The sequence below is a fragment of the Melozone crissalis genome, unplaced genomic scaffold (genome assembly GCF_028551555.1).
Source record: "Melozone crissalis strain CALT ecotype California unplaced genomic scaffold, PUWL_Pcris_2 ptg000016l_1, whole genome shotgun sequence".
Taxonomy (NCBI): Eukaryota; Metazoa; Chordata; class Aves; order Passeriformes; family Passerellidae; genus Melozone; species Melozone crissalis.
This window is the reverse complement of record NW_026535794.1, coordinates 9222888-9248245: the sequence shown is the minus strand read 5'-3', so window position 1 is coordinate 9248245 and position 25358 is coordinate 9222888. Positions and strand designations below refer to the sequence as shown.

Here is a 25358-nt window from a genome sequence, read left to right as displayed (position 1 = left end):
GCACACTAGTAACAGTGTAATTTTGAACTAATTGGTGGTGAACTGCCAATCACCTTGGGGGAATGCAAATAGATACTCTTACAATTTCCTTTGAGGTACTGAAATCTTATGTCGGGGCTGGAAGAAAAACAGAATAATACCGTTAAATTGACCTTAAATGAGCTGCTTTGTGGCTTTCTTGGAGAATCCCTTCTAACTTTTCATTGCTAGTCCAAACAAGTCTCGTCTACCAATTTGATTTATTGGCTAGACAGCGCTGACATTGAACTTTGTGCGTGTTTGAAATAAAGCTAATGTTAGAGAGCTTTTAAGAATTTAGCTGCATCCTTTCCAAATACTCTTTTGACTTATCTGAAACCTTGCCTCTCTCATAAAATATCCTTTTGTGTAGCAACCTGTTGTTTGCAACTGTTTTTAAGGAGGAACTACAACAGCACTTAGATATGATTCAGAATTTCTCCTGACCTGTCTTAATGACCTTCTGTGATGATGCTGATTTGTTGGATAGACTCCCATGAAATCAGTGTTTTCAGCTCTGGAGTTTTATGTTGAGGGGAGAAAAAAACATAGATATATATTGAACTGAGCTTTTCCTCAGAGACTCCTAAATCAATTACAGAAAAGAAGAAAACACCAGATGCTGACTTGAGTTTTCCTTCTTGTTCAGGCACTTCCATGAAAGTTCTTTTCCCACTGAGCTCTATTGCTCTTCTTTTTCCCACCTAACAGTAATTAGTCATTCCATAAAACAGATGTTTTAGACTTTTCTGGGGGAAATGCATCATTACAAAAGCTTATTTTTATAGTGATAATTAGCTTGGGTTTTTTAAAGACTTTTTCTGAAAACCTGTGTATTATGATTAATTTTTAAAAAACCAGAGAAATGGAACTGACATTTGTATTTCAGGCACTTCAATTGATAAGATGTTGTAATGGAACAGTGTCTGTAGGTCTTACATAGAATAGTAAGAATAGTCCTGAGATTAGAGTTATTTATATATTTGAAGCCCTGTAAATATTATCCCATATTCATTATGTCACTGATATTCAAGATAAAAGTTTAGAGAAAGCACAGAAGTTGCATGTTATATGCAAAAATGTGTGTGAAAGAAACATTCAGTTAATTCAATTAAACATTTAAAATTTTTAACAGTTGGATGTTTCATTGGTGATTTGACTGCATTGAACAAATCAGTATTTCATAGTCTGCAATAAGAAGAGTCACCTTTTTTCTTGAGGTTGCTGGATGGATGAGGAGACAACAGAAAATAAGGAAATAATGGGACTGGACTACAAAGTAGTGTTGCTGTGCCAGCAGCCTAAGTGCTGTTTAGATTTTGTAGGCAAGTGATCAAGATATCAGATAAAAGCCTGGATAAGAATATTAATCTCATATAAATTTATTAGAGACTGTTTAAGAGGAGTCCATGGAACATGGTGCTCTTACAGGTTAGCCCATGGCCAGAGGTGAGGCTGAGGGTAGGGAATGGCCAGCAGGTGAAAGGTGTGAATGTAAATCAGCAAAACAACAACAGAGAAGACTTTGGGTTTAAGACCTTGAACTGTCACTGCCATGGTGTATTATTGCAGAGTGAAATTAGCCTGGAATAGACAGGGAAAATATGAGCCCTTAACTTATTTTCAGGTGAGATTGCCTCACTTTCATCCCTTTTACTTCTGGACAAAGGTGAGTGGAGAGTTTCTAACTTATCCCAGGTAGAATATTTCCAGGTTGTGATTGCAGAGAGTGAAAGCTAAAGCAGAAATAATGGGATGGGAACTGAAACAGCAGATTTCTAGTCAGCATTGCAGAGCTGTGTCAGTGCCTGAACATTGTGCAGGGCTTGTAGAGGAGCTGGCATCAAGGAGGGAAACCTCGTTGTGCTTGCACTGGAAAAGAGGAGTGGTTGGAAGAGAATGGAAGATTGAAGAGGAAAAGGATGGAGAGAGAAAATGTGCTGGGTTTCCTCAAGGCTGCCTAAGGATAGGAAGAAAAGTTAATGAGCACCTTTTAGGCAGAAAATTAGTAGGAGAAAAGGGATTAATATTATGGTTGCCAGGGCTAAGCTGATGTACAGGAGAAAGTCTGGGGAGTTGCACAACAAGGACACATGTATGTTGTGAACTGGAAAGTGGAAGAGGTTGGTCTCACGGTGGCTGTGGGAATATCTGACTGTGGCATGGAGGGACAGAGCAGGCACTGGTATGAGCACAAGACCCATCAGCAAGCAGGTCAGCAGTGTGGAAACTGAGCTTACTGAGGAAAGGGAGGGAGGGAGGGAGGGGCAGAAGCTGAATCTGGAGCTCTGGTCGTTTTAAAGGCAAAGGTCTACTTTTGCTAAATAATAGTGCTCCTGAAGGGCATCTGGGGATTCTTTACATCTTGATACCAGAATCCTGTAGGGAATCCAGAATGAGGCATTTGAGACATCCTGTCTGTCACTCTATGGCTGGTCATTGGACTTGTGTGAAAGTTCAGCATCAGCAAAAAGGCTGGGATCACAGGAGATGGTGCTGCAACCTCTGTGCTGAACTCTTCTGGGTAGACTCTGCTGTTTTTGAAAAGTATTTGAAGAGTTTCAAAGAAACACCTGCAGCTTAAAGTCACAAGTGCTTAATGTGATATTTCCTAAATCCAAATTGTCACTGTGTGCCTTGCAGTCACATCCAAAAGAAAATCATGTCTTTTGTTTTAAAAGGTGTCTCTTCCACAGTGGAATACCAGACAGTAGAGTTGGAACGTGAGCTTGAAAAAGTGAGAAGCAAGAAAACAAATCTAGGTAATGAACTTTCTAGTGTTTCATGTAGATTGTAGTTTACTAAATGACATTAAGGTGCTGTGTTTAGTTTGGAGCAGTTGCTTGATTGATTCCAGTTTGTTCTTAAATAAATTTGTGCATTTGCAAATATGTTAGATGAAATCATTGCACCCATCCAAGAAAAAAAAATTAAGCAGGGAGTCTGATTTGGATCTTATTTTAACATTATTTTAGAGAAATTGTAACACTTCTTTGCATGTAGCTTTTCATGTATAATATGCTTATGAATATTTGGGCTAATTGATGACATTACTTTCCTTTTTGTGTTTGAGTTATTTCTGTAAAATTCAAACAGGGTTTTCTTTTCTTTTCTTGCACATGCTAATGATGTCCAGTGAAGTTAGTTCTGTCTTTCCTGCCTTACAGGAGGAAAATACTATTTAAATATCTGAAATTCTGACCTTTAGATCATGCTAAAATATACATGTAAACAGTGTAAATTCATCAGATTTTAAACTTTGTGGAACTGCTGTGTGCTAGGGGAAGAAAAAGGTTAAGGGGAAACATGCCTCTAAGAAAAATCTGCTTGTCTGTCTCCCCAGCCTTTCTCTAGAGAAGTTTCATGTTTTTGCCATTGCTTTGTAGAGCTGTACAGGTGGATGTTCTTATGAGCTGGTTGATGTTTGCTCCAGATCAGGATACTGTTGTTACTTATATTTATAGTGAGCTTATGGGTAGCTGAATGATTCTTCCTTGTTTTATTCTAAGTTGATCTATGGTATTAGGCTTATGTTTTTTCTCTTCTGAACAGAACGTAGGAAAAAAGCTTCTGCTTGGGAGAGGAATTTAGTTTATCCAGCTGTCATGATATTGCTCCTGACTGAGACAGTAAGAATTTTCTTTTTTTTTTTCCCAGCAAAAAGTATAAAGTGTTCTTTGGTTATTTGAGAAAATAGTTTTAAATTTTTTGAGTGAGGATTGTTTAAGCAGCAATCTTGATATTCTGTTCTTGACCATTTAACAAAAACCAGACATTATGGAGTCTGGTGAGGAGGATAAATTTGAAGATTAAAAATGTGGAATACTTTTCAATAACAAGACTGTTTCCTCTTTTTTATAGTCCTTTTCAGTTCTTTTAGTCGCTCTCAACATTCTTTACCTGTTGGTTGATGAGACTGCAATGCCCAAGGGATCAGGGGTAAAGTCATCTTCTCTTACAATTTTTATATTTTTAGTAAAGCTTTGGATGCCTTGCAGAAGTGCAAGTGAGAGATTTTGCTTTAATAACATGGAAACCAATGAGCCTTGACCTTGACTTTGCTTCTAGGTTTCATTCCTGTGCCCACACAAACATTTATTACGTGCCATGTTGTAGTGAGTGCTTACTAAAATAGTGCAGAAGCTTTATGTAGATACAATGATGTGCAACAGCAGATCAGTAATCTGGAGTTTGCAGTTCTGTCTTTGCAATGCATTTCACTGCAGATTGAAAGCTGCTGGTGCCATTGCATGGAGTGGGGGGACTTGGAATGTGGGACATCAGAACCCCCCTGAAACACTGAATTGAGAAAAGGCTGTATCACCTATAAGATGTTACATGTTGTGTTCTTGGTAGAAATTAACTTTATGAACTCTTGCTTGTATCTTTTATTTAATTATGCAAAGTGTCTTTTTCCTTGTAGGGACCTGGAATAGGAAATGCCTCCTTATCCACCTTTGGCTTCGTGGGAGCAGCACTTGAAATCATTTTGATTTTGTATCCTTTCTGAAGGAATTCAGTCTGTTAACAAGTATTCTGTCTAGTTTTCTGGGACACTGATAATACACTAAGACACTGGCTTGGAAAGAAGAAAGATAGGTCAGTCCTTCTCAAACACTTGTTTTTGTTTCTTTTTTTCTTTAGTTCTTAAGACTTTTGGGAGACTGCTGAGAACTTGAGTGAAACTTGCATTCCTTGGGGGTTCCTTTTTTCCTTAATTCTCACAGCTATCTTATGGTATCTTCTGTCGTGGGCTTCTACAGTCTTCGTTTTTTTGAGAATTTCACTCCCAGGAAGGATGACACAACCATGACAAAGGTAAGGTACAATCTGGGATGGGCATGGCCCCCTCCTGGCTTTCTTGCCACCCAAGACAAACTGACTCTCTTAGTAATTGCCCTGAATGGCTCATTTGCAGTGATCGGTATTTGTTTGTAAGCTGCGTAAACACAAACTGGAAGATTGTCAAAATGCTGAATGAGTGGGAAAAAGGATGTGCTCTGTTTAGTTTGGATGGCATCCATTCACTTGTAAAAAGCCAGGAATGGCAGAGCTTGTTAACTGGCTATAGAAAAGCAAGTGAAAGAACTTCCTTCAAAGGGAACTTATTGCTAATGAGTAACTTTGATTGTGTTAACTGTACTTCAGGGACCTTGTTTGAGATCTGAACAACGTGGTTGCTAGAAGTAATACAGACAAAGTAATTCAAATTTGAATAATGAAACTAAGACTGAGGACAGCTATTCAGCAACATTTTGCAATCTGAAGCTAATTCGACTTTCTACAATTTAGCACTGGCTTTAGCATAACCAATGCTGTTTCCTAATTGGGAGGAACATGCCTAGGTTTTTGGCAAAATATTCCCCCAGCTGACATGGGGAAGTGATCAGTAACCAAGAAACAGATGTTGAATTTAATTATTTTTTCAATATGTTTCATTGTTTCTATATATTTTTTTTATTTAAGTAATGGATTAAGGTACTTTTACTACAAATTGTTGGAAGTGAGAGAGTGGGTATGCACACAGAATGATGAGAGGAATAAGTAGTAGAGAGTTGGAATGTTCTTAATATTTCCTATTGATTGTTTACAGTACATCAGGAATAGTGTGGAGATAAATAGTGAATGTACAAATGTCTACCTACTTTCAAGTTCACTTTTTTTCCTTTTGGCTTCTGATAGAACTAGACCTGAAGAAAATGATCCCTTGTGAAAGAAAGTTTCAATTACTCTTTTTAAAGGCTTTACAAGAACAGAAGAAATCTAACAGCTGTGAATTTTTTTGTATTATTTAAAGTAGACAACAGGCATTGAATTGAAAGGAAGCTCTTTGTTGTAATTTTTTAAATAGTGCTAATCCTGCAAGCAGTTACATCCAGGGCTTAAGCTGATGTATGTCATCCATTCTAAGCCCATGGAATTGTTCTTTTATAAAACATTCACAGGAAGTAAGTAAACAGTTGATGCTTTGCAACATGGTTGTTTTGAATAATTTTGGATCTGAGCATACACAACACTTTGATTAGAAGCACATGAATACATATTTGATTTTTTTTCTTGGAATCATTTTTGTCTTGTGTAACACCATGTGGAGAGGAGTGACAGAAGTCAGCAAGACTAACAGTATGTTACAGTAAATTGCTTTAGGTTCAATTTGAAGAATGTGCCTTTTAAGAATTACTCTTTTTCATCTTGACCGCTGTTTTTCTTTGTGTTCCCTTCAGCAATCTCATTTATCATTTAAATGCTGTTTGTCGTTTTCAAACAGATAATTGGAAACTGTGTCTCAATCTTGGTGCTGAGCTCTGCTTTGCCAGTGATGTCAAGGACCCTGGGTAAGTGAAATGGAAGTAACATCATAATAAAGGATGTTTAATTAAAAAAAATACAAGAAAAAAGAAGAGCCTGTACCTGTATTTTTCATAATAGGTATGTAATTTGCCATCGCTTTCAGATGAAAAAACATGTATCTGTGACCTTCATTTCTACACAAACATTAACTGTTGAACATACATCTATGTACATGAACTGCAGAACATGCTTTCTAAAAAGAAAATGATGCTAAGCATTTTTTAGAGAATGGATTATTTTAAGAAGGTCAGATTTGAAACTTCTTAAAACAGGAGATTGTCAGATGAAAAGATAGGAAAACTGATTGTCCAGAGCAGTCTGAAATAGTTTCATGTTCACTGTGAAATTAGTGCTTAGTTCCTGTCAAGAAATACATTTGGGATTTGGTGTCTGAAATTCAAGGTAACACTGAGTGCAAATGGCTTTTTAAAAAGAGTTAATGACTCTTCATTTAAGTTTTTTAATCAGCAGTGATACAGGCTACTTTAATTTCCCCTACAATAACATGCTTGTATTTTTTGTTAACTTCTTTTTTCAAATTTAACAATCTGGAGTCTACCATAGCAGAACTGAACAACTCCTGATTTTATTGCTAAGGATTGGCAGTAGCATTTGAAGTAGTTAATCTGTTATAAGCAGTTGGAAAAATGTGTTGTATCTTCACTTTAATTGGGTAATCTTCAGCTTGAATTCTTGGAGCTAAATTGCAAGGCTATTACATGTTTTAAGTAGTGCAGAATCCTTGTAACTAATGTGAATTTCATTGGGAACATTAAATAGAACAAAACAAAAATCTTCACCTCAGGCTGTACAAGTCTTAAGTACAAGCTTAGAAGTTTGAGCTCAGGCCCACAGACCAACAGTGTGTGCTCTGTAGTTCTCTAGCTGCTCTTCCTTTGAGGGAAAATACTCTTGAATCAAGAGTAGTTCGTGGTTTTCCAGTATTATACTGGATATTCTCATGCTGTGTATGAGGGGATATTTTAATAAATTATAAATCATTTTGATAGCAAATAAAAAAACCTTCTGCAGTGCATTTTGGAGAGTTGAATCTTAAAGTAAGCATTCCAGAACTTAACAAAATCGGTTGTAAAACTTCACAAAAATTCAAAAGGGTAATTCAAGTACTTAAAGCAGTGCACTTTTAAAATATAACCAGTATAATAAAGGTCTAAGAAGTAAAATAATTTTAGCATATGGAGCCATAGAAAAATCACTGTTTTAGAATAGAATTGTAACATAAGTTTGTGTCCACTAAGTTACTGCATTCAAGACTTGTTTAAAAGAAAACAAAATTAATTGTTAATGATCCATGAGATTACCAGTTGATAATAACCAGATTCTGTGGGAGCAAGTGTACACGCTGGGTCCATTGTTGTCTCATAGGAAACAGATTAATGGTAAAACTCACTTAAAAACCAGACTAACAAGTGAAATTCCTGAATAGTTTGCCATAGAGATAAATAAAAGAAGAAAAAAGATGGAACAATTAACACACAGCTAACAAATGCACAGTCACAGCTGTCCAAACAGGATTAATAGAGTGTATTAGAGTACAGTGAGTCATGTGGTGCTTTTGCAGAAATATCAATGTGTGTTGCACTACATGTCACCTCCCTGTGGCACTGAATAGATGAAAAGAAATAAATATGTTAAGCAGATTCATAGTCTTTTCACTTTATTAAAAAAGCGAGATTCTAGGCTATAGAGAAAAGACTAGACTTTATCCTTATGGGAAAGGTGAAAAAGCAAAAGTTATCTAATACATGCACTGACCTTTTTCAACTTCTAAAAATGGAAATAGTTTCTTCTTACATGTTTCATAGCATTCTAATTAGATATGTAGGTGGTGGATATGTCTAATCTGTCATTCTTCTAGAACTCCAGGAAAGTTTTAAACTAAAAGAAATGATTTTACTTAAGTAAGTTAACTCATATTTTCCCAGAAGTTTTCAGCCTTTTAGTAACCCTTCAGAAATGTTTCCCACCAACACCATATTGCTAATCACAGAGAAACAAATTAGGAACAAGGCTATTAAAGTCAAGAATACAAAAACCAGAGAATTCCAGAGAAAATTGAACTTTCTGGTGTATGGAAGTTTTTCTAGAATTCTACACTTGAGTATTATGTACAAGTAAATGGGGATTTTAAATTTATTTGTGTGTGCTGTCTAAAACCTACCATTTGGTTTTTGTTTAATAGTTTATTTGGTAAAATTTCACCAGCTTTTGTGTGTATATATTTGTGCCACTACATATGCAAGTTTTTGTTCAATTACTGAAGAGTTATTAAAAGTCTTGTTTTTTTCTCTGTGGGCTGAGTAGATAACTGCTTCTGTAAGAAGGACATGAAAACCTTTTTAACCTTTTTCTCCCATGAGTTTACAGACTGTTACTGTGTCACTTTTCTGATGAGCAGTGACTTTTTCTGTTTGTAAGAAGAAATTGAATGTAATTTATGGACAATAATTTTCCCACCTACTGTAACAGAATTGTCAGGGTTCATTCCTGTTTGTCCTGGTGACACTGCTCCATGGCTCACTGTTCTTCTGGACCTCTGTCAGTCCAGGAATGTTTTTCCTTTCCCAGAGAACTCCAGTGCTCTGCCTGTTTTGTTCCTTTTCCTTTAAAGTTTTGGGAGCCTGTACATTCAAACCTGACTTTCTTAATTTTCAAGTGGCTTCACAATCTGGCCAAAACACTGCTGCTTTGGAAATGCTAGGGACACTGTTTGCCTTCAAGCAGGAAAGCAGCTCTGTGTTTATTGTCCTTCATCTCTTTACCAGTTAATTCAGTTGTTTTTTTCTTTCTGTGCTAAGACCTTCTGTGCTTTTTTAGTATTTCTCCCTGCCTCTTTTGCTGTTTTGATCAGTGATTGTTTTGTTTCATCCTTTGAAACTTCTTTTCATTTCAGTATTTTTCCATTAGGTACCAAATTTAATTTCCATGTTTTAATTTAAATGACAGATGCTGAGTATAAGAAGTGTGTATATTTAACATTGTGATAACTGCCTTGCAAGTCTTGGGTGTGCAGATACAGTGAGATTCCTAAGTGTCAGGTTTGCCCTTGGAAGAAGTGCAGCTGACCCTTAATTCTGTCTCTTCATTTGTTATCACTTTTGAAGTCAGTTTTTAAAAGTCCCGAAACACGTTCAAAATAAGATAATAGAAAATCAGGGGCTTTCAGGAGTTTCAGAGCCAGGGCTACTTTGTGATTGCCTCATTTGCTGCTGCCATTTTAGTTCTGGGATAGGGTCAGCTTCCTGCTTTTGCACTGTTGTGAGAGCGCACTTCCCTCTGACATCATCTGTGCCAAAGGTTTTTTGGGAATAAAACAGCTTTTGAATTCTAGATAATGATAATGTGGCTGTCATTTCAATGTTCTGCCATGTGTTCAGTATTCCATGACACCTGACAAAGGAATAACCTGTGGTTCTTCCTCTTCTGCCTTCTGCCATGGGCCCTACACCTTGTGGATGTTTCCATGTTTCAGAAAAATGTTGTTCACTTAATTATTGATTGACAGGCCTTTGATCAGCACAAAGCCCCAGTGTCAGGGTTGGAGGTGCCCTGTGAAGGACACCTGTCAGCGCCACCTTTCAGCCTCTTTTCCTTCTGTGCAAATGCTCCATGGCTGTAGTGGTGGGTGGATCCAGGAGAAAAACTGCACTTGGAAAGATGTTTTTAAACTTTGGTTTCAAAAGCAGCGCTCTGGAAGAACACTTTAGAGCTTAGTGTTTACCATAAGATGTTGTGGCTCTCACAGAAAGGCTGTTTGCTACCTGTATTTTTTTAAAAAAAAGCTCAAGGTGGATTTCATTTTTTTGTGGAATCAGTAAGGATTTTGTCAAAACTGAGGTTTCAAGCAGTTTTCATACTAAAGCTGATTTTTTCCTAATTACATTTACTAATATTATAAAAAGAGTTCTTACCTAGAATGGACAATTCATTTCAAATCCTATTATTCAAGCATTTCACTATGAAATTTAAAAAACATTTTGATAAAGGTGTCTTACAGTTTTATAGTGACCAACAAACATTGTCTTGTCTGTTTAACCATATGTCTTCTGGTGTGCTAGCTGTAAGAATTTTGCATCCAAATGTAAATGTAATAGAAGGAAAATTTTGTGTTTCCTAAAAAAAATGTTACGATTATTTTGATCTAAATCTTGTATCCAATTTAACAGGAATCACCAGATTTGATCTCCTTGGAGACTTTGGAAGGTTCAACTGGCTGGGGAACTTCTACATTGTGCTATCTTACAACTTGCTCTTTGCTATCATGACAACGTTGTGTCTGGTCAGAAAGTTCACGTCTGCTGTGCGAGAGGAGCTCCTGAAGGCATTAGGTAACACAGCCCTGAAAATTCACTCTGTGCTTCAGCATCCCTTTCTCCACCACTGACACCATGATGTGCTACTGCTAAAGTTCTGTCACAGCTTACAGAATACTTTTTTTTCTGGAAATTTCTCTAAGTTTAAGTGTGAGGGTGAATAACGTGTTGTTTTTTGAAGAGTCCAGAGCTAAGGTACAGTGTTGATTTCAGTGATATGCCTGTGGCACTTACTGACCTCCAGTTGGATTTGCAGTCTTTGGAGAGCACAAAACATTCTCATTGCTAGGAGCAATTATTCCACATTAAAACTTCATCTTGTGTATGGGTCGTCTTTCTTTTTTGTATAAATCAACTTAGTAGTTCCCTATAAATAGTTAGCAGAGATCTCAACTTTGTTGTCATACTTTTTTTTGAACATCTATTCAGAAAATCGTTGTACAGAATGTACAGAACCCTAGTAACTGGCTGAGTAAAACCTGTACTTGATATAATCAAAAATTCAATCAAATTTTGCATTGATGTTTCTTGACCATTGAAGAAAGGATTGAAACACATTTGAGACTAAGAGCATAAAATATTTTTTATTTTTTTTATTCTTGTCACCCCATCTTATCTTTACTAATTAACAAAGCTCCTCTCTCTTTAGATCCCTAGAGTAGTATTTGCTTAAATTGAGAGGATTAATGGTGAAACTTTAGTGTTTCTTTGTAGCTGAGGATTCAGATAGAATCATCTAGAAGGTACTGATGTTAGTTTTCACTGTTTGAGTTGTGATGCTGAAACAAAATCCAAGCACTTCCCAGAATCCCCGTGGAAGATAAATTTAAAATTGTTGTTAAATAATTAGAAATAAAGTGTTTAATAAAAAATTACAGATGTTGAAGGCAGATTAAGAAACATAAAATGCAAGCACAGTAGGGTAATGATCATTGGATTTGACACAAATAGGGAGTCACAAACCCTGAAATGTGCAGGTTCCTGGCACAAACTGGGTTTGTTTTCAGTGCTGTATATCACAAACCATGTCTGCTAAAAACTGTCCCATGGAATTCAGAGAATGAGAACCAAAATTGGCTCGTGACCAAAAAAATCACGTATTAGGACTATATTATAAGTAGTGCAGTCAGTTTTGGAATTCCAATTCCAACAATGCAATAAGTTTAACTTTTCACATCATGGCACTTCAGTGTAGTCTACACAAAATGAATAAGAAACTCTTCCCAGGTTTGATCCCAGCTTTAGAGAACTTGATAGGAGACTTTAGAGAGAAACTGTACCAAGCAAGGAAAGACTGACTTCATGCCTCTTTTGAATAAAATATGGCTAAATTTGCCATCTTTCCTCCTGTCCCTCCCCCTCAAAAAGGATAATTTAACTGCTTGCCTGGGGCAGGATGTGACACTTGAATTAGCACTCACGATAGAGAATTGTGCAATAAGAACAAATGGCTGGAAACAGAGATAAATCAGTAATAGTGTAGTATAAAAATGTAATTTGACATATAAATAGTTTAGAGAAGTGATCTGGTCATCACAAATGACATTAAGATCAGCAGTGGGTGATATACAAAAAAGATGTTATAGTTTAAAATAATTAATAATTAATTATCAAATTAATAAAATGAATAATTTTAGGTAATTATTTAGGTATTTTTAGGCAACAGGGTAAATTATTGCCAGTCTTTTCTTGGTTCTTAATATCTGAGTCTGTGATTTAAGCAATGGAAAGTTAGGGTCCTCTGTCTGCCATGCTTTTAATGGATTTTCTCACTTAAACAACACTGAGGGAATTTCCCAGAAGCAATTCTTACAGGAGGTAGAACATCAGTTCTGGTCTTCAGCAAATGTGAAGTCTGCAATCACAAAGTAGGATTTGGGTTCTCTGTGTTCTTTTGAATGCCTGTGTGCATGAAACAAGGGGGAGTCTAAGTTCTTCCTTATTCTGTAATGTTTTGCAGGATTAGATAAACTTCACCTATCAAACAATCCAAGAGACTCGGAGACAAAGCCTTCTGCAAATGGCCATCAGAAAACACTGTGATAACAATCACCTGCAATCAGCAGAGCTGAAAACATCAACCTCATGGCATTCCTGTCATCTCATCAGCATTTTTATATTGCCTTTAGTTGTTAGTTAGGGTCGAGCCTTGTCTCATTTTGATGCTGTGTGCTTCTGAGGAAGTTAGGTGTATCAGATTCTTCTCTTTCCAGTGAACTTTTGGTCTGCTTGTTTATTTCCCAGGAGGTTAATGCAGGAGGTGCCTTGAAGACTGGAAGCTGAAGAGAAAAATGCATTCCTTTTTATTTGTTGAAAGTCTCACATCTTTATTTTCAGACTTGCTACCATTTGAATGCACAGTACCTCCTGTGTTATACAAACACAGCTGTAAAGAATAACTTTGGGACTTGATTAAAATAAAAAAAGAAAAAGAAGAAAACATACACTTGAAGGCCAATATGACCCTCACTGGAAATGCAAAGTAGCTGGAGTAGGTACCCATGACAGGAGATGAACAGCTCTACTGAGAGTGAGTTAAAAAGGACAGGAGAGATCCCAGTGCTGGATGCAGTAGGCTGTGTCATGGTGCCTTCTCAGCAGGCCAGTGTGTTTTCAGCTCTCTGTCCTTAGCTCCAGATGCCAGCTTGCTTTACTGGCGGTCAAACAATGTCTTACAGAAGTCCAAGATGAAGATTAACTTCAGTGTTCAATCTGAGCCTAGTATGCTTTGTAAAAAGCTGTGTAGACTGTCTGTCACAGCTCTCAGTTCTGTGAGCTGTTGTGCCCTGGAGGTCCCTTTCCCTACCCAAGACCCTTGTGAAATTTTTGATGAGCTACTGTGTGTAAGCAGTACCTGGAATCAATGCAAGGAGCACAGGCCTAGGAGGCTGCAGTTGCAGTTTTCTACAATCTTTAATTTGAAGTAAATTTCTCTGAGTTTATACTTCAGTTACCAGGATTTCTGTTCAGTGGCATAACCCAGTTATCTGTCACTAGCCTGTTTTTTAATGTACACATGTTCATGTATATAGGCCTGTATGTGTAGATATCATAAATTAAGTTCTAAGGTTGTAGAGATGACAGTAGGTGGTTTGGTAAGTAAAACATGTGTGTGCAGTCTTGGTAGTTTGAATTGCTGAAGTGTTGAACTGCTCAGAGGCCTTAGATTCAAGATGGCATCAGTGGGTGATAATGTCCTTTCTTGTAGCATTTCCTTGCAGCCTTAGGAATCCTTTAAGCAGTTTATAGTAAAGAAAAATACCAAGTAAGTATTCAAAAGTCTGGTTGCACTTTTGTCCTGCTCAGCCACAAGTAATCTCCAAACAGACTGGAATGGGGACACCTTCAGTGAGTGCCCCTTCATGTGGGGAGCCAGAAAATTTTCCTGTTCAATTCCTATTTCTGTGAAACAAGTCTGCCTGTCTGTAGTTTGAGGTCTTATATTCATTGGTGACAACTTGGTTTCCAGTGTGGTTCCAAAATAAGGTAAACCTTGTGTCAGAAACTCTTTGGCTGTTCTCTTGAGATGACTGCTCTGGGCTGTAGGCCTTATTGCTGTGTGTGTGAATGTCTGCTTGTTTTTGTTTCCCCAAAAGTGCTTCAAAAATCATGCTCCAGTACACATGAGGATTTATCATTTTTCAGCTGCCTTTTCTGACTTGAACTGGGGCATAATGTAAATATTTCTGTAGTAAATATGATGCTAGAGGATTACTTTTTTTTGTGTGTGTGTGATCAGTATAAATTCAAGGTTTATTGAACTGACTATTGATGTGTTGTATCAAGTCTTGGAAGAAAAAGTAAAATTATTTGATTTCGCTAAGATTTACAAGCATCTTTTCTCTTGTTTAGTGCTGACACTTTAGTGAGAAATCTTTATCTGAGTCAAAGTTCTGCAACCATTAGCAGAGAGCTATAATTCAAAGTTGTTCTAAAAAGAGTTTATATTTAAAATATTGGGAGATATATTATTAGGGGCATCAGCCAGGTATTCTCAGAGCTTGTAGCCTTATGTATTGGCATCATAGTTAAAACTCAGTGAAATATTTCCACTTTTCCATGCAAGTCATTGTATGACCAAAATTGTCCTCATGTCTTAACGGGGTGGTGAGCTGTGGTGTGTGAGGCCAGTTGGCTTTTAGATAACAGATATTTCTGTTACAATGCTAAGACATTTAATATACTCTGAAGAAATTAATATTAGGAATAAACCTAGGAGTATGAACCAGCATAGGTCTTGCTCTTTGTGCCTTTGGAGGGATGTTTGTCATGGCATCAGTGACCCAAGAACACAGAAAAAGGTGGATTTTAACGTGTGTGTGGCTTCTGCAAGTGAGTTGGGCAATTACTTCAACTGAGCAGGGGCAGTTCCTGCTGAGAAGCACTCAAGCTTCAGGCAAGACTTTAAAATTCTTTTTCAGAACAAATGTTAGGGCCTTGACTGTGCCCTCCCCTTCTGCTGGATTCTGCAGGCAGATGCGTGGGTTAAAGCTGCATTAGGGAAAACTTGACACTGGACTCTGTGGGATGGTTGAGCTGCTGTGTGGTTTCCAAGATGGGTGAGAAATTCAGAATTACCCTGGCAGTGTTGTGTTTTAAAATCAACTGCTGATATTGTGACATTAAAATATGCCTTTGGCCTTGAAGATGACGTGCTTATGCAAAGCTTTGTCACTGCATGCAGGACACAGGTCACTGTATACTTCTCACAGAATCATATGGTCACTTAAATACAAACAACTGGTAATTCATTAATGGATATTGACAATACATTCCTGTATTTGACTCATGTAGAGTCAGGTGGTCTATACCTTCAAGGTACATACAGCTGATCTTAGTAACATTAACATCTGCCTCACTTCTTAGGAGGCAAAAAGCACATCAATGCTTCCATCTTCAACTAGATACCACACAAGACCAAAAAATAGGTGTAAACTGAATGTTTTTAGGTTAGCTGTTTTTTGTCTTTTTTCTGTGTTGGTAGCACAATATTAAATGCAATTGCAGAACTGTAATATTTGTGGGATTTCTAAGCATGAAGCACACATGCTTATCACTTTAAGCTAAAAAATAGTAGTATTGGTTACTGTACAAGTGACAGTTTTGCATTCATAGGGAGCTTTGTTTACTGTCTGTAATGTGCTGTTTATCTTTGGCCCTGTTGCTCTGATCCCTTTGACCTTGTTGGCTGTTTTAGTGTCATAGAAATTAAAAGATTTGACAAGTGGTTTTCCTTGTCTGATTCCCAAGTACCCCTGGAGCACCAGTGGAGGGAGGGCTGGGCTGCCCACACAGGCAGGGAGGAGCTCCTGCAGCAGGTGCTTGGCAGAAGGGACATGGTGAGAGATCCTGGGGACACCAGGGGTGTCACATCTCCCTTGTGTCACCAGGGGTGTCACATCTCCCTGGTGTCACCAGGAGTGTCACATCTCCCCGGTGTCACCAGGAGTGATGGGTACCAAGGCCCTGCAGCCCCTGTCCCTCCCGCCATGTCTCTGCCACTCACCCCTGAGGCTGTGCAGCAGCTGAGGCTGCTTGAGGTGCCCACATGTGCCCAGTGCTGTGTAGTGAAGACATGATGGGCCTTTTCTTTAAGAATTTGCAGTCTAAATTGGAAAGGGATAAGGTAGAAACAGAAAGCAGTTGGCCTCTTCCTGCATGTGGCTTTCCTTGAGTTCTTGTAGCATGCTCTAGGTTATTTCCCATCTCTTCTCCCTCTCCCAGAAGTGGGGTGGTGATGTATGTACAGCAAATGAGCCTTACCCTTAGTGGACTGGCATCTAAAATTTTGAAGTAACAAATACAGGAGAACAGCTAAATCCTGTTTAACATATTGTCTGATCTTGAAAATAGCATTTTTTTTAAAACCAGGGGGAAATAATCTAGGCAGAGACAGGACGTTAAGGCCACATAAATAACCTCTTCAAAAAGAAATGTGCTTAGTTTTGTTTTAAAAAGTGTTGATGTGAACTGTGAAGCTTCAATTGCTTAAATGAAATAAGATTCCCTACCTCCTAGTATTAGGATTTTTGTTGTTATTTTAGTGCTGAGTTGAGACAAGATTGCCTACACTGACTTCCCTCCCCAACCCATGAACACTGAATTTGCTATTGGTAAGCTGGTAGGTTATTTCAGTCACATTGTCAGATTTGAACTTTACAAAAATGCTACTTTTGAATTTATCCCATTCAGCAAGAGCAAACTAAGGCCACAGCCACCAGCCACACAGTGATACCTTGTCTATCCCCTTTTCTACTTTGCCCCCTTGAGATAGACAAAACATGAAACAGCAGAAGAATCCACATAGATTTGATTTATGCACTGTAAGAAAACATACCAGAAGGCAACTTTAATGGAAGGCTTTTAAAATATTTCACAATTGAAGGACCTAGAACTCTTCTTTCAAAGAGAAAGAAATGGGTATCATTAGTATACAAATGTCAATTGTATGTTCTCTAAATAAGCCAGTAATTCACTGACACTGAAAAAAATTTAATCGCTTCTTAAAATCTCCTTTGTGATTCACAGTGAAACAGTATCTTGGACTTTAATAGAAGCCTGTGGACTTGTGAAGGTATCTCTGTCTTGGCAACAGAAACCTTAGGATGCTTGCTATTTTGTGTTAACTGCCATATTTTATCAGTCACTTTTTAGCTTCATTTATTGCTTATGATTTTTTAAAATATGCATACCATTATATGTTTTGACAAATACAGAAGGTGACTCCAAACAGTCAAAGAGTGTGAGAAATATCCTGTAAATGCTGATATTCTTGACACACTGAATTCCAAGCTATTTAGAAACTATCTTATGAAGGCCTTACATCAAATAGAAATTAGGAAATCCTAATTCTTAAAGGCTTTTAGGTATCTGAATGTTGATATGTACCTACTTGAGCACTTTGGAATGCTGCTTCTGGATGGTTGTTGATCACTGACCCCAAGCACTGCTGTTGCTTTTCTCCCTACCCCCATAACATTGTTTTATAGTCAGCATCACTGGATGAAGCTCCTTTCTTGGGCTTTATTTTGCATTCCTCCTCTATTCCCTGCTTCCATAGATAGCAGCTATTGAAGTATTGGGGCACCTGCTTTGATTTTAATATATTTCTTTTTCCACATAGAGAGATATTCCCTAGTTAAAGCTTTTCTTCCACTACAAAAATGTTCACTTCTATGAGTTTGTTTTTAACCACTAGATTCCATTGAAGCAATCTTGTCACTAGAGGGTCCTCTAACAAATTACCAAGAGCTCAAGTCAGTTTGGATCATGAGTGAGAGGGTTTAGTCATTGTATGTATTTGTGCTTTGAGCTTCCAGGGCTATGAGGGTACAGCCCCAGTTCTCAGTGAGGGGAAGGAGCTGGTGTGGCCACGGGGAGCCCTGGGCTGGTGTCACTGCAGGGTGGCTCCTGCTGTGCTCCTGCTCTGCTGTGGGGTGTGCAGAGACACCTCCCTCAGTGACAGGTGGGCACACTTTGTGTCAGCTCTCAGCAGGGTCAGCCTGTGAGAGGTGCTGAGCTCAGGCTCTTCACCTTTCTCTGATTTTTGTATTTCATGTGTAGGAGCATGTTTTGGGCCTTCTCTCCTCATGTGAATTGATCATTCAGAGAAGTGGCATGATGGTGATACCTGTGCAGTGGATTCAGTGGGTGTGTTTAAATGTTTAAGAAGAAAATTGGCTGGTGCATGATTTCCTGTTTCCCTCTAACCATGAGTTTTTTTCCAGTCTGGACCAAAATTCTTAAGAGTCGCAAAATCTCTCTTGAGTACTTTCTCCTCCTTGGCTTTATATAACAAAAAAAATTCAGTCACTTTTACTTTCTTAAAGGTAGCTTTCAAAGTATTTTTGCCTTATTTGGTGTGATTTCTGTTGCTTTAAGGAGAATTGGATAGAAAAAGAAAATGTATTTAGGTATGGGATTTGAAATATTGGTGTGTGTGTATGAAACACATGTACACAAAATATTTCCTTTCCTGTGGGGTTTGGGCCCAACCCCACATTACCTAAGTAGAGATCATGTGTTGCTCTTGTCTCCACTAATTTTTGTATTTAAAATTCCCAGTGAGGACACTGGGGATGTTCTCAGGGTGCTGCTGGCCCCCTGATCGCTGTCACATGGAATTGGCTTCATGTGTGCTTGGGTGGCATGACCTTAAAACCACAATTCTGAGCTGGCCTTTCCGTGGCTGTTGATGCTTCTGGCTGGGCTGTGATGATGGCAGCAGGTACCTTCACTGTGCACATTCAGGGTTTCACTGCAGTGTTCCTGGTTAATATCACAGTTTACAAAAACAAAAAGATAAATTACGCACAATCTCTGAACTGCGTGAGGCTGGGAGGTGCTGAATGGAGCTGGTGGTCCCCTCTTGGTCTGATTTGTGCTTCAGGTTTTGTAAACTCCACAGTCTTGAGCAGCTGACTTTCACATGGATGTATCTGACCAAGGTATAACAAAGCTGAAAAATTGTGCTTTGAGTGTTACTTTAATCCCAACAGTTTGGTGTAGATACCTTCTCCCCATCAAACCCTTCCTGGTTCATTTTAGGTCACCCAGAATTATGGTTTATAATGTTCTCTGTTGTGGGTATTTTGTTGTGTTACAAAAAAAAAAAAAAATCTGCTGCCTTAGCTAGGCTGATATTTTTGTTTTGTTTTGTGGAAAGCAGTGGTAATGTTTTTTTTCCTTTGTTTGAAATGTTACACTGAATGTTTTGTAGGACAATTTTTTTTTACTGTGTTTTCAATAAAGTGTGATTTATAGCAGAGTTTTGTCCCTTTTTTATTAGAAGCAATGAAAAAATAATCTGTGTCATTCTAAGTTATCCTGTCTGTAATTGGTATGAATAGTTGTGTTCTCCTCTCTTCTTCTTTCTCCCAATTTAACCTGCTTTTGAGATTCTCAAACGGTTGCATTTCTAAAATATCTGATGTAGGGAATGTGATGGAGATTCCTCTACATTCAGAGGCATCACAGCCCTGTGTTTTAAGACAGGTGTGCAATTAATTGGAATACTCTGCTTTAGGCCAGTGGGGATTGTTTATAGCAAAGTGTGCTCATTATGTAATTTGTAAGTAATTTGCAATTCCTTAATAGTTTGACTGAAGGGCAATTTTTACATGTTAAACCCCTGACCACCATGCTTCCTAAACTGTCTGTAACTTAAACAGCTTCAGACTTTAAATTCCATTTCACAGGAGAGTTTAGGCTGTTTTTAAAGTTCAAGGATCACGTGGCTGGAAGGGACCTGGAGATGTTTGATCCATCCAGCTGCACAGGATCAAACATAGCTGCATTATTCCTGGTATTTAACCAGCCTGGCAGGGCTGTCTGTGATGGGATTGCTGGGCTGTCTCTAGGCAGTATATTCCACTGTTTAATTGTCCAAGATTTCATAAATGTCAAATGTGAAGGGCCCTGGCCATGCTTTAAGCTTTAATTTTGTTCTCAAACATCCATAGTAAAACAAGTCTTTCTGCTTGCACTGCTTTTTCCATGCCTGAAAGGTTACATTTCCCTTTATTTTCCACACCTGAAAGGTTACATTTCCCTTCATTTTCTATATGAGAAGTGACCCCAATTCCCTCAACAGTTTTATGGAGGCCTCTTATCATCCTTTTTGCTGTTTCTGGGGATGCTTATGTATTTTTGGAAACACAGAGCTCAAGTGGACACAGACACCTCCAAGCTTGAGCTCTGGCATTACATCATATCTTCGGTACTTTTTTCTTTGTATTTTTTGGGCTTGGTTGGTTTGGTTTTTTTGACAGACAGTGGGAGAAGAGGCATCTCAGGTGTTGTCCTCAGTAGAGATTTTTATGCGTTTTTACTGCCTTTTGAGTATGTTTCTGCATATTGCATATAGGACTGGGCAATGTCATCTTCATATCTGAAGATGCTCCCACAGGGAACTCAACAAAATAAATACCTAAAAGGATTGCTTTTCTTGGATTTAATCATCTTGAGTGCAATCCCAGCTCACTGTGGCCACTTCCTCCTAATGTACCCCTGTGTCTGAAAGCTCTGCAGGGATTCACGCAAGTCTGTGTATCTCTGCCCATAAATGTGTGCAGCAGTTTTAAGGGACATTTTGGCATCTGTATCATGACCAGGCAATGTGAGCCTTTCTCTCCATGCATTTCCTGTGACAGAAAACATGCTAGGAAAAGAAGGAGCCATTTTTTCAGGGAGTGTGGGTTGGATAGTGGGAAGTGAGGTGGCAGAAGGATTGAGCTCAAGGTCAGACAGCCTCATGGCACCTGAACACTTTCTTACTGTTTTATTTCACTTTTTCTTTTGGTAGCTTTTCTCCACCAGCACACCTGCTCCCTTCCAGCTGTGAAAGTGACCCTCCATAGCATATATCAGAGTATTTAAAATGAACTTTTCTAGACCCAAAGAAGTTGAGAGCCCAAATCTCACAAAAATCCTTCAGAGATGATGTGGAAAACTCACTTAAGAATTTATATAAGCTTTGAGTTTCCTAAATTTTCTGCTAACATGATCTTATTATTTTGATTCTGTGGTCTGATTCACTGCTGAGAACTGTTCTGACTGTGTTCCCAGATGATCCCTAACAGAACAGGATATTGAAAAGATGTATCCATTTGTCAGTGGAAATAGGATTTGTTTCCTTGTTAGTAAATGCTGATTTAGCAATGTACCATAAAAGTTTCCTGAGAGCCTTTGTATTGTGGATGTATTTAAATCCCAAAATGATGGGAAAAGCAGCAGCCCCTCCCGTACTCTGTGAGAGAATTCTGTGTAGCAAAGAGCAGGTTGGGAACCTGGTGCTTCCCCTCAGCACTGCTCAGTGCCAAGAAAGAAACATCCCAGTCTCTTGTTCACACTGACCTTCGGTGGTATGTGTAAAACACAAAACAAACAACCAACAGTCCCACCTCAGGCCTCCTCCAATATTTACACTTTGTGGTCTCCAAACAATCCTGACTGGTGACACCATGTGCTCTCTGAATGAGAAAGCATTGAAACCTTGCTTGTATCTTTAATATTTTAATGGGATTATGTATTTAATTAATAACAGCCCTGGTAAGTTTTACCTGACTGTTGTTAGCTGGGTTCTAGAACTCAATCTCTGCATTGCAATTGTAACTGTTGTTACTGATTTCATATTAAAATCTGACTTCAGGAAGAACAAGGTAAGATTACACCAAACTCATATAATTTGGGGTTTCTGTTCACCATCAAGTAAAGGTTGATCACTTTAAAACACTTCTGAGTTATGCTTGGTCATCATGTATAGTGGTATCAGACTTGACCAGGCCTGACCTGGTGCTGTAAGCAAGTGAGCATCCTTGAGCTGGAACTGTAAAAAACAAAAGAAAACGTTTCTTGCATGAGACAGATATCTATGAAGTTCCTCTGCTGCTAAGATACTATCTTTGAGCTACTCCTGGATTTTCTGTAGTATGATCTGACCAAATTCAAATCCATCAATCAGTAAATAAAGTCTAAGGTTGGGAAGAAAAAGAAGTGTAACTGAAATTTAACCCAGAATTTTGGCTAAGTGCTAAATCAGCATGAACTGTCAATGTGAATGGAAAGGAAATCAGCATTTTGAGTAATTTATTGTCACGTTTTAGGATGTAAAAATGATATTTTAATGCATAATACTGAATAACTTTTTTTTAATCCTAGAATAACTGAAACAGAGCAATTGAATTTATTTCTGAAAACACCATACCCTGTCCATTTTATGTCTGAGACTTCCTAAAGCTTGGACAGAGTGGCAGAGAGTGACTGTGCAATCCCCCATCGGTATGCAGAGCTGCATCAGTCATGTGTACAGCAGCCCAGGACTATGATAAAATGAAACCATGAAACAAAGCACTGAGGTGAACTTTGTCCATGGGGAAGCCTTTTTAAGTGATCCAATGTCAGCAAATTGCTTACTAATGTGTTGACTTATGGCAACCCTCAAAAGTAAAATGAAAAGGCTGGAATTTACAGCATATCAATGAATCAGTTGATAAGCTTTTACTGGTTTAATATCCTCCTAGTTTTGCTGCTTGGAGCCACTTCAGGTTAGCAACAGAATGTTTACCATCTCTGTGTGATAAAGGAAGTCAAATGACTAAACAAATTCCAGGACCATTATACTGTTTGGTGAGATTTAAATTAAAATCGTTGGGAGAAATCATGTGGAGGGGGGAGGAAGAAACTAAAGTCAACTGCATCATTTCCCAGTGACTTACCTCCTGCTTCCTAAACAATGGCAGGATTTTTAGCAGAGCTGGAGATAATGTAATGCATTAGAAAAGATTTAATTGCACTAATAAAAGGCTATACCACAATTAAATGACATGCAGAGTGACATTTATAGGGAGGATCAAAGAAATTCACTACCTAACATGCTGAAGCAACACCCTGCTCTCTGTGTATGGGAGTGCTAAAAAGTAGCCTACTTTGGTTTCAGTGACCTTTCTTATCTCCTTTGATCTAGATTATTAAAAATTTTAATGCCAGGTGTAATAAGGGCTACTGTAGCACCCTGAAACAAGCAATATGTGGCCTTCCTAGTACTAATATTTCAGACCTTGTTTTTTATTTTCTGATATTTATTTAAGCATATGAAACTTGACATTTAACCTTTGTGATCCTTCCAAAGGTGGCAGGGTTATTAAAAAAATAATTGGGTTTTTTTTGCTATTGTGATGCCATTTGATTATGCTAATGTTTAGGGAGTGGCATTTTAAAAGCACAGCCCAATTTTGAGAAGCAAATTCTATTTTAGAAGAGCTTTTTAGTGCCTGGAAATGGATAGCTCCTTGTGAAAACTTTCTTTAATGTTTTAATTAACCAACACTTTAAGAGTGAACAGCAGGAAAACTCATCTACAGTTCCCACTTGAAAGCCACTAAGGAAAATAAGTGCAGGTCCTTTAATCATGACTTGCACTGAATTTATTCAAACCTAATCATTACGAGAGGACTTTATAAATTTATTCTTAATAGAAGGTGGAAAAGGAGTCCCCATTTTGTTCCCTGTTGGATGAAGATCTTCCTGTGGCTTTTTGAGATGTGGGCAGCCACGTGCCAAGGGCAGGGACCCTAAAGCCAGCCCAGGGCAGGTGGCTTGGAGGGTTTCTGCTGTAGCCATCTGAATTTCAGTGAGAGAAATTGTGACCACTGACATTCAGCTGCAGCTTTGAGCACATTTAGGAGCCTTCTCCAACCTCCTGTTGCTGAGACCTTGTTTCATGGCTTTGCATGGTGTCTTGGGCCCATGGGATACTGGCAGCCTTCTTGGGAAAAATGCCTATATCTGCTTCCTCAGACTTTCAAACAGCAGGAAAACCCAAGGGTTGTCTGTTCTAGTGTTGCTTCTTGAGGACAGTCACAATCCACTGGCAGGTTAATTTATTCCAAATTAAGGGCTTGAGCACTTTTGAGTGGAACATGGAACATCAGTCACCTTCATATTCTTCAGTCACCTTCGTATTCTTCAGCCACCTTCGTATTCTTTTTCTCTGCTCCAGGGAAGGATTTTGCATTGGTTCTAAAGAGGATGGAATGAGCAGACTGACAGAACAACAGTGGTGCCTGTTCAGTGTGAATGAGAAGGAATGAGTGAAAAGGGAGGGAGGAAACTCCTGATATTCAGGAGTTCTGGTTTAAGGAAGCTGAATTGCCCCAAGGAAAAAGACCAAGGAAGCAAATACAGCAAAGCATTTTTTCAAATAGTTGCTTTCTTAATTTTCTATCCATAGGAGGCACTGCTTCCCTTAAGTCTTTAGACTCTTTTCTAGCAATATATCCCCTCCAGGAAGCTTAAATTCTGTAAGACAATTCTGCTCAAAAAGAGGAAACTTGAATTTTTATAATTTAGTTATTTATATGAAACAATGATTTATTACTCTTTTTTTTAACTTTAACTTTTGCAGTGCATACATTCTGTCTAGTTTCTTACTAAAAGTGTAATGCATTTGGAACATTATTAAGAAATAAATATTGTCTGGTGACACACCTGTAGCAGAAGTAAAGCTTACCTAATTAATTCAATTTAACTAAGCATGCCCCATCATGTATTACTCTCATCTGATATTGCTCTTTTCTACACATGGGACAATTTTTACCTGTAAATTTCAATTTCAGGTAAATAAATTTCAAAGGTTTTCAGGCATCACTGAAAAAATAATTACAATTACTTGCAATATATTTCATCTCGTTGGTACAGGTGAAACAGGCTAGATTACAGAATGTAAAAACAGTTAATTAATCAATCCATGAACACTCTACAATATGCATGTTTTTAAAATTAAAGCGTTAAGAGAATTTTGTAAGTCTCCACATATTCACATGAAATTTCATGTATTTTCATGTATTAAATTATTCCAGGTTAGAATACTTCTGTGTAGCTCAGTTACAAATGATGTTCTTCCCATGTGCTTTTAAAAAAGGTTATAAAAAAGAATAAAGTGCTTCATCATAAAATAGCTTTAAATTATATTTCTTACCATAAAAATCTGGACTCAAAATTCCTTTTCAAGATGATTACATTTAATTCATTAAGATATTCACTTAGGTAGTTTAATTAAAAGACTCATGTATTATGTGCTTGAATAGTTATATAAAAATGTACTCCCTTAATGGACTACATGGGAACATGAATGCAGCACCTGTTTTTTCAAAGGAA

General features: G+C 37.9%; 2 protein-coding genes across 2 annotated transcripts in view; one reads left to right on the top strand and one right to left on the bottom strand.

Moving 5' to 3' along the window:
- Window positions 1-14521, top strand: part of LMBR1 (limb development membrane protein 1) — a 63863-nt gene extending 49342 nt beyond the window's left edge. Inside the window, exons 10-17 of the mRNA XM_054273480.1 lie at window positions 2700-2780; window positions 3571-3647; window positions 3880-3957; window positions 4442-4515; window positions 4746-4836; window positions 6287-6353; window positions 10557-10718; window positions 12664-14521. Coding sequence (XP_054129455.1) covers window positions 2700-2780; window positions 3571-3647; window positions 3880-3957; window positions 4442-4515; window positions 4746-4836; window positions 6287-6353; window positions 10557-10718; window positions 12664-12746 — 713 coding nt within the window. The 3' untranslated portion in view covers window positions 12747-14521. The remainder of the gene's footprint in view (window positions 1-2699; window positions 2781-3570; window positions 3648-3879; window positions 3958-4441; window positions 4516-4745; window positions 4837-6286; window positions 6354-10556; window positions 10719-12663) is intronic.
- A 7422-nt stretch (window positions 14522-21943) lies between these two features.
- The window catches only part of RNF32 (ring finger protein 32), a 76724-nt gene continuing 73309 nt past the window's right edge, over window positions 21944-25358 (bottom strand). The window contains 3 exon segments of the mRNA XM_054273409.1: window positions 21944-22029; window positions 24385-24513; window positions 24712-24802. Coding sequence (XP_054129384.1) covers window positions 21944-22029; window positions 24385-24513; window positions 24712-24802 — 306 coding nt within the window.